This window comes from Narcine bancroftii, chromosome 11 (genome assembly GCF_036971445.1).
Source record: "Narcine bancroftii isolate sNarBan1 chromosome 11, sNarBan1.hap1, whole genome shotgun sequence".
In the NCBI taxonomy this organism is placed as follows: domain Eukaryota; kingdom Metazoa; phylum Chordata; class Chondrichthyes; order Torpediniformes; family Narcinidae; genus Narcine; species Narcine bancroftii.
The window spans coordinates 102890800-102906461 of record NC_091479.1 but is presented as its reverse complement, the minus strand read 5'-3'; the positions used below and the strand labels follow the sequence as shown (position 1 = coordinate 102906461).

Here is a 15662-nt window from a genome sequence, read left to right as displayed (position 1 = left end):
TTATTGCCAGATTACATACACGACGTCACATACAATCCTGGGATTATTTTTCCTGCGGGCCAGGCAGAATACCACTAATTGGTCGTGCAAAAAAAAACTGTACACATGTAAACATATAAAGAAATTTAAATTTCATTTAGACATACAACACCGTATCAGGTCATTTTTCCCCACGATCCTCTGCCGCCCAATTAAACCCAATTAACCTACAACCCCCGGTACGTTTTGAATGGTGGGAGGAAACCGGAGCCCCCAGAGTGTGGGATTCAAACCCCGGTCCTGATAGCTGATGCTATGCCAACCATGCTGTGTAAACAAACTGACTCTGCAATACAAAGAAAGTTTTTAAAAATCCATAAAGTGCACAAGTAAGAGCCTTTAAATGAGTCCCTGATTGAGTTTGTCGTTGAGGAGTCTGACGGTGGAGGGGGTGCAGCTGTTCCCGAACCTGATGGTACGAGTCTTGTGGCACCGATACCTCTTTCCTGATGGCAGCAGCGAGAACAGAGCCTGTGCTGGGAGGTGTGGATCCTTCATGATGGCTGCTGCTCTCCGACTTTATGTAACAAAGATAAAGATACATAATTGACGTTTCGGGCTTGAGCCCTTCATCAAGGTTTGAGAAAAATGCAGGCAGGCATCCAAACAGAAGGGCTCAAGCCCATAATGTTGGTCATGTATCTTTATCTTTGCTATGTACAGTATATTGTTTGACCTGCTGTGTTTTTCCAGCGCTACATTTTTACTCAGGATCATGGAGACACAAGAGATCGCAGATGGTGGAAATGGAACCAAAAACACAACCTGATGGAGGAACTCACAGGTCGGGCTATGACAGTGGGAGAGAAAGAATGGCTGACATTTCAGGTCAGAACCCTTCCTCAGAATTTGGCAATGAAGTCTCGATGATGGGTTCTGAATTGAAATCTCCTCCACGGATGCTGCGGCTAGAAAATTATTCCACTTCAAATAGTCCCGTGAGACATTTCCCCTCCCCATTCACAGCACTGAGGGGTTGGGGAGCTGGTGTGTTCCCTCAGCTTTATGGCTTCTCGAGCCTGCTCCACCATTTAATGAGATGATCGGCTCATCTCCACCTTCCCGCCTTTTCCTCATATCCCTTAATTCCCCTACTATGTAAAAATCCATCCAACCTTGTCTTAAATATATTTACTGAGGTCGCCTTTGCTTCAATGGGCAACGAATTCCACAGATTCACCACCAGTTCTTCCTCATCTCTGCCTTAAACATTCTCCTAGTTCTGATCTCTCCCACCAATGGAAACATCTCTCTCATCTATATCTTTCACAATTTTATGTTTCTATAAGATCCCCTCTCATTCTCTAAATTCCAATGGGCACAGTCCCAGATGAATCATTCTCTCTTTATAGGCCAACCCCCTCATCTCTGCGATGATTGCAAAGTCTCCATTCACCTCCTGCATTTTAGACGTGACATGTTCTTGAGCCTGATGATCTCAGTCTGAGTAAAAAGAGGTGTCATGAGATCAGGGGCCAACTGAAATTGTTGGTGCAGAACTGTTTCACATCCTCTTCTCCAGAAAGAGCAAAAGAAAATAAGTCGCAGCCCTTGAGGAACTGTAAATCATCTCTGGTTTGGTTGGCCTCACATTAACCCCAGTACTGAAACAACAGTTGGGCTGCATTTGCTGACATCAGTGTTCCTTTTTTATTTATTTACAGCACAGTAGATGCCGATTCCGCGCCGCCAAATTACGCCTAAATTAACCTACAACCCCTGTACATTTTTGGAAGGTGAGAGGAACCAGAGCCCCCGGGGAAAACCCATGCAGGCCACGGGGAGAACATACAAACTCCTTACAGACAGCAACGGATTCGAGCCCAGTTCAATGGCGCTGTGAAAGCATCGCGCTAACCATGTTGCCCCAAACTCACACAGGAAGGCTGCACAGTTTTTTTAAAAATATTAAGATCTGCAGTTTATTTAAATTTATGTTTATTTGTACAGTGAGAGGGTAAATTAAAAGGGTATCTCTAACAGTTGTGGAGTTGTGTAAAAAACAGGATTGCAATGAAGAGGAAGATCAGTTAGCACCCAGCAAGGGCAGCATAAGAGCACTGTTGTGGGGTTCATTCAGGAGCCTGATGGCTGCGGGGAAGGAACCGTTTTTAGGCCTGTCGACGTGCACTCTCACCCTCTTGAGCCTTATTTCCAATTGAAGGAGATAGAAGAAAATGTGTGGTGGGTCTTCCAGTGTGTCGGCTGCCTTTCCCTGACAGAGGGAGATGGAAATGGAGACCACGGAGAGGAGAGAGGTTTTCGCCATATCCGACCTTGAGCAGAGCAGCTCCCGTCTCATGCTGGGATGTACCCAGACTGTCTGCTCTAGATGGTGCATCTGTACATGTTGTTGAGGGGGGTCAGGGGGACGTGCCGAACTTCCTGAGTATTTTAAGAAAGTACTACCTCACTTCTCAACATTTCCCAAACATTTCACAGCCATCAAAGTGCTTCAGAAATACAGATGATATTACAATGCTGGGGGAAAAGCCTGCTGCCAATCAGCACTTAGCAAGCATGTGAATTCAGAGCAGCAATGAACCAGGGTCCCAAGGGCCAAATCCACATTCGGCTGATCTGGCTGTAACCTCGATTCTACACCCCCTTGGTGACCTTTCACTCACCCCTGCTAATCAAAAATCGATCTCCCTCTGCCTTCAAAATATCCCACTGTTTCAAGCAATGCAGTTCCACAGATTCACAATCCTCTGGGAGAAATTTCTGACAGAAGTGGGTGGACATAATTTTTGAAAGGTGACCCCTGGTTCTTGAAATTCCCACAGAAGGAAACTCTCTCTCCACATCCACCTGGTTAAGGACCCTGTGGACTGTTAATGGTGATATTGATCATGGAGAATCGTGTAAGTTGGCCCTGTTTAACAGAGTTTGCTCTGAACTGTGGGGGTGAGGTCTGTGTCATGAACTTCATGTGGAATTATGATTTGTTTGAGGATTCGCATTTTGCAGCTGCAATAGGCGATCTTACAGAAAAGTATAAAAATTATGAAAGGCATAGATAAGATAGAGGTAGGTACATTTTCTCCACTGGTAGGTGAGATGAGATGAGAACTAGGAGATGTAGCCTCAAGATTCAGATAGTAGATTTAGGTCGGAGATGAGGAGGAACTGCTTTTCCCAGAGGGGGTGAATCTGTGGAATTCGCTACCCGTTGAAGCAGTGGAGGCATCCTCAGTAAATATTTAAGACCAAGGTTGGATAGATTTTTAGATCATAGGGGAATTAAGGGATACGGGGAAAAGGCAGATAGGTGGAGGAGCCCATTTTCAAATCAGCCATGATCCCATTGAACGGCAGACTAAGCTCGATGGGCCAAATGGCCGACTCCTGTTCATGTCCTGATGTTCTTTAAGTCCCATTCGGAGGGTGTGAGGGTACTGATATTGACCCACAATGCTGGAGGTGCCATTCTTCAGAGAAGATGCTAAGCCTATGCCCTTTTGGCCCTCTCGTGGATGTTAGGAAATCCTATCGCCATGAACTGATAATAAACAAGGAAGATCTCCCCAGGTTCCTGCTTTCTCATCGAGATATAGTTTAACCTTTGCCAAACTCATCTGCGCTGACCATGTTATCTACCTTAGCTCGCCTCATTTGCCCATATCCCCCTTAAACCTTTCCTACCTATATACAGTACATATCCAACTATATTATAAACATTGTTCTGGCAGCTTGATCCTCACTCCCCCTACCCTCTGTTTGAATGTGCTCCTGGGATTCTGTTAAATCTTTCCCCTCTCACCTTAAACCTATGTCTTCTAGCAGTGGTCCAGCAAGGGGCTCAACCACTGAAGGACCCAGGCAGGCAGCAGGTCACTTGCATTCATGGGACGCACACGGGGTGCGGGCTGCTGGAGACTGGCTCAAGGGTACCAGGTATCAGAGCTGGAATTTGAGAGGGCGCTGAGGGCAAGAAGGGCTCCCGAAGGGCCTCGGGCAGTTAAGATTTCCTGATTGAGTTGGAGGTTTGGATCTGGAGCTGGGGTGGCCGATGGATCGGACAGGAGTGTGTGTGTGGCTCCACAGGCTGCAGGAGGGCTGGAGGCAGGACACTTAGTGACTCTGAAGGGACTCCCTTTTGCTTCTCTTTCTCTTGCACTGGAAGGGGTGCTGGGCAATATTAATGACAACTCTTTGACTGCCTTATGGCAGGCAGAGTTAAAGTGTATCATACGTTACATTTTTAACGTATTATTAAAAGGAACCTTGAATCTAGTTGTAGGTTGCCTTATCTTGGGGAAAAGGATAATGATTCTTTATCCTCTCAATGCCCATTATGATTTTATAAACCTCTGTGTTCCCTGCCCCAGCCATGGAGAAAAGTCCTGTCTCTCTGAGGCCACTGGTCCCAGAAACCTTCTTGGGAATTTTTGTTTTGTAACCTTTACAGCTTTACAGGTTTTTTTCATTCAGACACACAGCACGGTAACAGGTCCTCTCAGCCCACGAGCCCACGCCACCCAATTACATCCAATTGACCCACCAGCCCCGGTACATTTCGAATGGTGGCAAGAAATTGGAGCCCCCAGGGAAAACCCACGCAGACACAGGGAGAACGTACAAACTCCTTATAGATAACAATGGATTCGAACCCCAGTCCCTATCGTTGGCACTGTAACAGCATTCTGCTAACTGCTACGCTAACTGTGTCACCCTTCCTACAGCTGGGTGACCAGAACTGTGAACAGTTTTCCAAGTGTGGTCTCACTGATGTCTTGCACAGCTGTAACACCCCTCTCAACCAATAGATGAGCTGGTCATTGTTAATTGCCATTTGTGGGGGTTTACAGGCCATTGCATTTCATTTGTACCACAGTGTCCAAATATCAAAATGACTTCATTGGTCCAGAATGGCATGAAAGGTGCTATAGAAATGCAAATCATTCCTTTGAACAATCTTTAGCTGAATTTCACCCTTCACCTCTGAATGGCCTTTGACTTTCAGGTCACTCAGTGATGACACCATGGACACCCGTTTTACAGTGGCTCAGTCACAGCTGGTCAAAGCTTTTGGTGTTCATATTTAGACTTTGCCCAGGGTTGAGGAACAGAGTGTAAATAGGACAGGGTTGTCTGGGTGGGATAAGTATTCACACAGGAGCGGTGGGCTATATTTGGCATGGACTGTGAGGGAGGGGGTGATTCCATCCCACAGTGTCTGACTTGTAAAATTCCAACAGGGTTTGGAATTCCAAAATTGGTTCGTTGTTGGGTTCTGGTGGAATCTCTTGAATTTCAAGTATTGGAGTTCCATGTTGCTCCCTGCTTGACGTGACCTGCACTATGTTATGGCAGAGTGGAGGCTCCAGACTATAACAAGACACTGAAGGAATTCAATGCTGAAACAAAGCATAGATTCTCGACAGGAGACACTGCATATAATCATATATCGCATGGCAAGGCAGCCAGCTGGATACAGAGGCCAGGAGCATGGTATCCGGCGATGGTGGAGGAGGCTACATCAGAGAAGAGGGGGAGTGATCTTCTTCTGCTCGTCATCTTTTCAGGGGATTTCTTTCTTTCTCTTCTCTTCCTTTTACAGCATGAGTCAGAGCACGGCTCCTCTTTGCTAGCAAGGGAAAGCTTTTCATTGTGTCTTGGAACCCATGAGGACAGCAGATGGGAGGGAGGCTCTAAAGAGGGGTGCCTTGGGGAGGAGTGTTGGGGCCAATGCGATGCAGATGTTCATTTCAAGAGGAATAGAAATGTGATGTTGAGGCTTTATAAGGCAGTGCTGAGGCCTCACAAAGTAGTGCGAGCAGTTTTGGTTCTTTATTTCAGACAGGTTGGGCTGACATTGGAGAAGGTTCCGAGGAGGTTCACAAGAATGATTCTGGGAATGAAAGGGTTATCACATGAGGAATATTTGACATCTCTGGACTCATTGGAATTTAGGAGAATGAGGGGGAATCTCGATGAAACATTTTGAATGTTGAAAGGTGTGGACAGAGGAGATGTAGAAAGGTTGTTCCCCATGGTGGGAGAGACTAGGAAAATAGGGCACAACTTCGGGATTGAAGGGTGTCTGCTTAGAATGGAGATGTGGAAGAATTTCTTCAACCAGAGGGTGGAGTTTGTTGCCACAGCTGGTTGTGGAGGCCAAGTCATTGGATGTATTTAAGACAGAGATTGATAGATTCTTGATTAGTCAGGACATCAAAGGTTTTGGGGAGAAGGCTAGGTGGTGGGAAAATGGATCAGATCATGATTGAATGACTGGAAAGTATGGATGGGCTGAATAGCCTATTTTTGGTCCTATATCATGGTTATGTTTCGGGAGATAATGGGGTGTAGATGGGATTCCTGAATATAAGACCTTGGCAGCTGAAGGCAGGATAGTCCATGATATTAATCATAATTGAGGCACCACAGGAAACAAGAATTGGAAAGCATTCATCCCAAAAGGTGACAAGTTCAATTCCCATCTCAAAAAGTTGTCATGTGAGAAGTAATGAACTAAATTTGTGGCAGTTGTAAGACTCATAGAACGTGGAATAGTGGAACACAGGATCAGTGTCAAACACGATGTACAAAATGAACTAAAATTCTGCTGCCTGCTACAAGACCTTAAGACATAGGAGTGGAAATAGGCCATTCAGCCTATCGAGTCTTCCCCACCATTCAATCATGAGCTGATCCACTTTTCCACTCAGCCCCACTGCCCAGCCTTCATCCCACAACCTTTGATACCCTAGATAATCTGTTCTAAGCAGACGGCCTTCAATCCTGAAGTTGTGCCCTCTTGTCCTAGACTCTCCCTCCATGGGAAATGATATTTCTACATTAACTCTGTCCACACCCTTCAACATTTGTAATATTTCAATGAGATCCTCCCTCATTCTCCTAAATTCCAAAGCATACAAGAGGCGTTAAGCGCTCCTCATGTGATAAAACCTCACTGGGTCTAAACCGTGGAAATCCATCCCAACTAGTAGGAGCACTTTCACCAGAGCCTCATCACTGCCTGTTCAATGGCAATAAAATGACCTTCCTATGTCCCATTATTATATTCCTCTCCTGTGTGACCACATCACTTTATTTTGCACAACAGGAATTTAATTTTTTCTTTTGAAATTTAGAAATATAGGTCTTTCCAGCCCTCAAGCCCACAGCGCCCTATCACACCCATGTGACCAATTCACCTACCAACCCTGTACATTTTTGGAAGGTGAGAAGAGACTCTTTGGAGCATAGAAGGATGAGAGGAGACTTAATAGAGATTATGAGAGGTATAGATAGGGTGGACAGCCAGCGCCTGTTTCCCAGGGCAGGAATAGCAAACACCAGAGGATATGTGTTCACAGTGAAAGGAAGGAAGTTTAGGGGAGAAATCAGGGTTAAGTATTTTACACAGAGTTGTGGGGGATGGTGTTGGAGGCGGAAACATTGGGGTATTTAAGAATCTTAGATAGGCCCATGGATGGAAGAAAATAGAGGGTTACGAGGTAGGGAGAATTTTAGTATTAGTATTTTTTTCAAGGAATAAATGGGTCAGCACAACATTGAGAGCCGAAGGGCCTGTACTGTGCTGTAGTGGTTTATGTTCTATGTTGAAACCAGAACACCTGGAAGAAACCCACGCAGACTCAGGAGAACATACAAACTCCATACAGACAACGCAGGGTTCGAGCCTGGGGCATAGGGTTGCACTAACCCAGCTGCCCAAAATTATTTGCGCTTGGAGGGTGAGCACTTGCAGTGATCTCTTAATTATAAACTTTGTACATCTGGGGTGTCCTCAATGCTTAATAATATTGTGTGGGACCAATAAGCTCACTGACCCACAAGCAACTTCAAATGTACAATCCCAGCACTGCAAGCACAAAGGATGAATTGATAACATCTCATTCACATTCCATTTGTTTTAAGCCTCCGAATCTGAACACTCAATTTTAAAAAGGAGGCTGCAGGACACTGGAAAACTGCAGCAAGACACAAAGTGCTGGAGGTACTCAGCAGGTCGGGCAGCATCTGTGGAGAGCAATGGGTTGTCTACACTTCAGGCCGACACCCTTCATCAGGGGAAGAAAAGATAGGAGCTGGGACGTGATGGGCAGAGAAAGATGCATGAGATAGGAGGAAGGAAGGGAAGAGGCGGAGCTGGTGGGAGAGTGTGGGGGCAGGCAGGTAGGGAGGAAGGAAAGATGGAAATGTTTCTTTCTTTCCCTTTGTGGAGCGGAGCACCAATGAGCTGCATCTGTACAATACCTCAACACCAATCCGCTGCACCCACACAATACTTGAACACCAATCAGGTCTTCTGAACTGAAGTCAACAACTCCAATCAGCTCCCATGTAAACTCCGAAGACCAATCACTTCCTCCCTCCTCAGCACCAATCGGTTTTGTCCATTCGTATTTGTAGTGATGGAGAAACAATGTTGAGTCTATGGGATAAAAAGTGTGGACTTACCCTCAGCTGAGAGACTTTGGATGTGAACTCCCCTCACTGCCAGGAAGCTGAGACAGGCATCAACATTCTCAATCTGGGACAGAGCAGAGAGCAAACAAAATTTAATAGGACCCTCCAGAAACGAGTGAATGCCTCCACATTCATTTCCTACTGACACACATACTGGAGGAAAGAGTAAACTTAATTTGGAGAATGCAATAGCGCACTCTTTGTTCTTGATTTCTGTAGGATGTGAAACAATTCATAAATACCCAATGTAGACAGCTTGCCAAGATTTCAGCCAGTGTAAAGCGTGACTGGATGTATACACTGCAAACATCGTACAATAAAGGCACAAAGAATAGTTGTGCAAAACTTGAAGGAGGGGATCATTGCTCACATTGACAGCTTGCAATGCGACACAGAGGCAGCTGTACGGAGGGTAACTGCGTCAGCGAGGTGGCAAATGTCAGTCTCTTACTGTTCTTGCGAACAGCTGAAACTCTTTCTAATTTATCTGGTGTGCTCAACTTCCAGCAGAACTTTTTTCAGGGCTTTTAAAAAAACTTCGAACAAAGTGTCAGGAGGGAATTGAGCGAGAGAGAGAGGAGGAAAAGGAAGTAGAGAACAAAAGAGTAAAAGAGAGCACCACGGTTACCCTAACACCACTGCAGCACCAGGAACAGGGTTTGAATCCTGCACCGTCTGTAAGGAGCTTCTACGTTCTCCCCATGCCTGCGTTGGTTTTCCCTGCCCTTCAAAAACGTACAGGGGTTGTAGGTCCCTTGGGTGTAACTGGGCGGCACGGGCTCATGGGCCGGAAGGGCCAGTTACCATGCTGCATCTCTAAATTTAAATTAAAAATTAAAAATGAGAGGGGAATGACAAAGAACATGAGAGAACAGAATAGAAGTCAGCCATCCAGCCCCGAGAACTTCTCCACCATTCAATAAGATTGTGGCTGACCTGATCTTGGACTCAACCTCACTTTCTTACCACTTCCCTGTAATCCCGGAATCCCTGACAAAGCATCAATCTGTCCATCTCTGCCTTGAATATATTTAATGACCCTTTCCACCCTGCCTCCACCTCCACAGCCTTCTGGAGATCTGTGACCCTCTGAATGAGAACATTCCTCCTGCTCAGATGCACAAGCCTTTATCTGGAAGATGAAGAGAGAAAGATAGAAAGGAAGTTAGAGAAAGTGAACTAAAAAAATTAAATTGCTTGCCAAATGGCAAGATCCTCTCATTATCCATCTATTGGCTCTTCCTGCAACATCCTCTGTCCAATGGACAACAGTCGCAGTTTCTCCCACCAATCCCTCATCCCGGGATTCAATGGTTAACCTCCAGACACAATCTCCAAGTCAGCCACATCTTTCCCAAAGTAAACGTCTAACTCAGCCCAGCTGCATCTTGAAATAGGCTGCATAGCCAAGCCCAATGGTTCGTCAAGCATCCCAAATATTTCCATGCAAACAAAATAAACCTTAGCCCTCTGCGATGTCCTGGAATTGGGATGAAGCAGGAGGATCTGCCCCCGCAATCTGGAAGCCATCAAGTTAGCCCCCACTTCAGTAATCATTTAGCAGGTTGAGGGCACACCGTACTCTGATAAGGTGGACAAATTTAAATTATTGCTCTCTCGCAAGGGACAAAAGAACAGCCAAGCAAGGCCTTCAGCTGCCTGCATCCTGATCTCTGCAACCCCCTTGTAAAACCTCTTTCTTTTCTTTGCTCTTTCTCTCTCTCTTCCCCCCGCTGTCTCATTCTCCCTCCCCTCTCTCTCCCCTCCCTCTTTCCCTTTCCCCTTTTTTTCTCCCCCTCTCTCTCCCCTTCTTTCTGTCTCCTTCTCTATTCCACCTCTCCTTATTAAAGTATCCTCAAACCTCCCCCCTCCTGCTTGTCCTCTTATCTCCTGAAGTGACAGATGTTTTCTTTGATAATGTTCCTCAAAGTGCACCACGTCATCTTGAAGACTCTATTCGAATAGAAACCATTGCTTTTCAGCATTTTATCCTGCATTTATATTATTTCATTGCCCTGAGAAAGTAGGACCAGTTTGAACATTAAAAATTGGATGCCAGGAAGGTGAATCTTCCAGATTCAGTGAGTCCTGGAACTGCTCTCTGGCCAGAGATAGAGCCAGGGACAGGTCCTGATGAAAACGGAAACAAGAACAAATTTATTGTCGTACACAGTGTATAGGGTACATTTGCACCAAAATTCTTGCTTGCTGCATCTGAACAACTTTCACAGTTATCCTAGTGCAAAAAAAGAGACTTTGTAATAGTGCTTTTATGGTGTTGGAATAATCCCCGATCAGGGTAACAAGGGGACGTTCAAGAGCCTGAGAGATGTTGGTTCTTGAACCTGGAGGTGCTGGTGTTCAGGCTTCTGTACCTTCTGCATGAAGAGAGCCGTGAGAAGAGATCGTGGCCAGGGTGGTGGGGCCCTTTATGACTGACGCATCAAACCCTATCCTGCATCCTGATCTCTGTAACCCCCTTATAAAACCTTTCTTTTCTTCGCTCTTTCTCTCTCTCTTCCCCCCCGCTGTCTCACTCTCCCTCCCCTCTCTCTCCCCTCCTTCTTTCCCTCTCCCCTTTGTTTCTCCCCCTTCTTTCTGTCTCCTCATAGTTCCAAGAGGAGCTCTCCATCTGGGCTTAGAGGATTCAGCGGCATGCTGCAAGCAGGAAAAACATCGCGCCACAACTTCTGAAGGAGTGGATGGGCACAGAGCAGCACAGATGTTGGCCACCTGTTTGGTCCGGTTATCGGGAGAGGTTGGGTGAAGTGCGGAGTACCAAAGAATGGAACATTCCAGCAACTCTGTGAAACCCCCTCAGCTCAGCCACAATTAACCCCTGGTAAGGAGCATGTTTGGATAAGCTTGGTTTCAGGTCAGTTCCCGTTCCTCTCTCTGAATTCCTGTCATCAGCTTTGGAAATGTGGGAGGCACGAACAGGAACAAGAAGAGGCCACTCGGCCCCCGAGATTTGGTCCATGGTCTCATGCACAGCAAGACTGAGACCACCTGCAAATTGGAGGAACAACAGCTCATCTTCAGTCTGGGTCCGGTTTCTGTTAAACACCCCTCCTTCTCCTTCTCCCCTCATTACCTTTCACCCAGCTCTGTCTCCCTTTCTCTCTCTCTACCCTTTTCCCATCTCATTTCACAGAGCCAAAATCAATTCTCACCTTTCCTCTTATCATATCCAATTAACATCTTTTGGCTGATGGTCTGAATTCCCCACTCCCTAACCCCCCCTCTGCCTGCCATCCTTCCTTCAGCCTTTATTCAGATGCCTTCCTGTTTTTCAATTATACTATGAAGAAGGGCTCAGGCCTGAAGCATCGATAATATATCTTTACCTCCTCTGGACACTGCGAGCCTGGCTGACTTCCTCCAGCATTTCCGTGTGTTGTTACTACAATCAGAGCGTCTGCAGTCTTTCGTGTTTCTGAGTCAAATATCCCTGGGTTAGATGGTTAGATTCCAATTTGGAAAAAAAAAGCCCTGCAAAAACGTATTGGACACACCCAGAACATCACAGGACAAGAAAAAAACTAGAGAGAGTTGTGAACTCGCTCCATCACGGGCACCAGTGTCAGGCGGTGTTTCAAGAAAGCGGCCTCTATCCTCAAGGACCCCCACCACACAGGCCAGGCCCTCTTCTCTCTGCTACCATCAGGAAGGAGGTCCAGGAGCCTGAAGATGAACACCTACAACAGCTTCTTCCCCTCCATCCTCAAATTTCTGAATGGACAATAAACCACAGACATGACTTCACTTTCTCTTCTTTTACTATAGTTTATTTCGTTTTAAGCATATTTTATAGAATGTTTGCACATATAACGCTGCCACAAAACAACAAATTTCAGGACATGTTCATGACAATATATTCTGATACTGAGTTCCTTAGAGCAAACATCTCCAGGGACTTGTCCTTGTCCACCCACATCAATTCATGGTCAAGAAAGAACCTATCTATGTCTCTCAGAATCTTATAGACCTCTATTAAGTCCCTTCTCATCCTTCTACGGTCCAAAGAGAAATGTCCCAGCTCTGCTAACCTTGCCTCATAAGACATATTCTCCAATCCAGGCAACATCCTGGTAAATCACCCCCTCCATAGCTTCCACATTCTTCCTATAAAGAGATGACCAGAACTGAACACAATATTCCAAGTGTGGTCTGATCAGAGTTTGATGCCACATTAAATCCTGCGGTCTTAGACTGTGTAGTTTCCGTCCCACACAAGGGTGCACCCTGACAGGAAGCTTTCAGTGCTGTGCCTGTGGAAGTTGGTAAGGGACATAGCTGGTACTACATTTCCCCTGGCTTTTGAGGAGGCAGAGGTACTGGAGTTCTTTTGGACAGACAGCACCTGTTTCCCAGGACAGGAATGGCAAACTCCTGAGGACGTCTGATCAAGATGAAGGGAGGGAAGTTTAGTGAAGACATCAGGGGTATATATTTTACACAGAGAGTTGTGGGTGCTTGGAATAGATTGCCATGGGTAGTAGAGAAGGCTGGTACAAAAGGAACATGGATGGAAAGAAAATAGAGGGTTCTTGGTGTGAGGTAGGGAAGGTTTCGTTTGTTGAGTAGGTTCATATCAGTCAGCATAACTTCATGGGCTGAAGGGTCTGTCCTGAGCTTTAATGTTTTAGGTTCTAAATTGCAGAGGGTGGTGAACTTGACTCAGGCCATCGCAAACACTCGTTCCCTCCATCGTCTCCATCTAGACTTCCCATTAATTTGGAAAAGCAGCCAACACATTAAAAGACTCATGCCACACTGGCCACACTCTCCTCTCTCCCCAGAGCGTGAGGACTCCTACCCCCAGATTCAGGGACTGTTCCCTTACCCCCATTATCGGACTCCTGAATGAACTGCCAGAATAAAATTGTGGCACAGTTAGCGTAGCGGTTAGCGGAACGCTGTTACAGCATCAGCGACCGGGGTTCAAATCCCGCTCTGACTGTAAGGAGTTTGTACATTCTCCCGTATCTGTGTGGGTTTCTTCTAGGTGCTCTGGTTTCCTCCCACTTCAAAAAATGTACTGGGGATTGTAGGTCAATTAAGTGTAATTGGGCAGCACGTTCTCGTGGGCTGAAAGGACCTGTTACCGTGCTTTCTGTCTAAATTAAAAATTAATAAAATTAAATTAAAATTATGTTCCCTTTGCTCCATACCCATAACTCTGTACTATTTTTATAACTAACATACAAACTTTATTTAAAACTGCAACGTTACAAGACACATAACACACACACAGTTACAGCTAAAAACCACCACTACCGTGGCCAAAACCACAAGAAGCAGTAATCACGACTGCCCCCTATAACACAGTCTTACACATCAAATTTCATCATCAACCTCTGGGGGGGGCCACCGTTCCCAGAACACGGCCACCAATCCCCAAGGCACCGCCCGCTCCAACACCACACGGGTCCGTATGTAACCCCGAAAAAGCCCCACACACTCAACCACCTGCCTCCTCGACCTGTGAATAGCCAGTCATATCCCTGCACTTCAGAACTGGGTCTTATTTGCTGAACTATGTATGGGATGTCCAGATGAACTGCTCATAGAGCAAACTTTATCACTGCACCTTGGTTTGTGTGACAATAAATTTAATGTGATCATTAACAGGCTAAAAAAATTTTTTTACATCTGTTGGTTGAGATAATTTGGGGAGAACTTCTTGGATACCAGATGTGGGATCTTCATCCTTGGAAGGACTAAAGGTTTCCCATTTTTTCCAAACCTTAGCACCTGTGACGTGGCTCCTCCTTGACAGTGTTGGCCTGGACCGTGCATTCAAAGGTCTGGACAGGGGAGTTGAACCTGCAGCTTTCAAAGTGAGAGGCAAGAGCCACAGCAGGTCATAAAGAGGTTGAGAAGCTCTCACAACAGCTCTGCACCTCGGCTGGCTGGTTAGCAGTGAGTCAGCAAAGTGGTGTTTCCTCCCAGAGAGTGAGTGGAGATAATCCTGGTCAGCCCCAAGGGAGAAGCAGGCATGACTCAACTGGCAGATGGAACTGATTAAGGAAAAGCTGCAAAGAAAATATTCCATCCCATAACAGTTTTATTTCATCTCGACTTTCATCAGGAACATAAAACAGCGATCAGAGAGGGGAGAAAATATGGTTCAATCGCCTTTCATGTTGATTCATAGTCAGAGAGTTCTACAGCATAGAAACAGGCCCTTCAGCCCAACTCATCCCTGCTGGTCCCACTTGCCTGGACTCAGAAATATCCATAAGACCATAAGACATAGGAGCACATATAGGCTATGCAGCCTATCGAGTCTGCCCTGCCAGTTAATAAAGTTGATCCATCTTTCCCTCAGCCCCACTGCCCGGCCTTTTCCCCATAACCTTTGATGCCCTGGCTAATCAAGAACCTATTAATCTCTGCCTTAAATACACCCAATGGCCTGGTCTCCACAATTGCCTGTGGCAACAAATTCCATGGATTCACCTTTCCCATTGTATACCTGTCCAAATGTCTGGGCTTTTTACCTTGGAATGAAGAAGGGTTAGAGGTGACTTAATGAGAGGTGTAGGTAAGGAGGACAGTCAGCACCTTTTTTCCCAGAACAGGAACAGCAAACATCAGAAGACATATGTACAAATTGAAGATAGGAAAGTTTAAAAAAGACATCAAGGGTAAGTTTTTCTTACACAGAGAGTTGTGGGGTCCTTGAATGCCTTGTCAGGGATGGTGGTGGAGGCTGAAACATTGGGGGCATTAAAAGACTCTGAGACACATGGATGAAAGAAAAATAGAGAGATATGGTTTAGTACTTTTTTGGTGGGAATATATAGGTTTCCACAACATCAAGGGCCAAAGGGCCTGCACTGAGCTATAATGTTCTATGTTCTATATTTGTCCAAGTGTGTTTCAAATATTGTAGTTTTCTCTGACAACTCATTCCAAAAACAGACCACCCTCTGAATGAAAAACATGCCCCTCAGGTCCCTCTTAAATCTCCCCCCACCCACCCCCATTCCTGCCAGGAACTGATTGAGTGGGGCCACACAACAACCTTGCATTCAACGTCAGCAAAAATAAGGAACTGATTGTGAACTTCAGGAGGGGAAAATTAGAAGAACATAAACCAGTCCTCATTGAGGGGTTAGTAGTGGAGAGGGCAAACAAATTCCTGGGTGTCAACATCTCTGAAGATCTATCCT

General features: G+C 45.7%; 1 protein-coding gene across 16 annotated transcripts in view; it reads right to left on the bottom strand.

Moving 5' to 3' along the window:
* Positions 1-15662, bottom strand: part of nav3 (neuron navigator 3) — a 401736-nt gene that overhangs the window by 165737 nt on the left and 220337 nt on the right. For all 16 annotated transcript variants that reach the window (XR_011346818.1, XM_069904353.1, XM_069904355.1 and 13 more), the window contains one exon: positions 8473-8545. Coding sequence is in view for 15 of the 16 variants with exons in the window: in XM_069904353.1 (XP_069760454.1) it covers positions 8473-8545 (73 nt within the window). In the remaining variant the exon portion in view is untranslated. The remainder of the gene's footprint in view (positions 1-8472; positions 8546-15662) is intronic.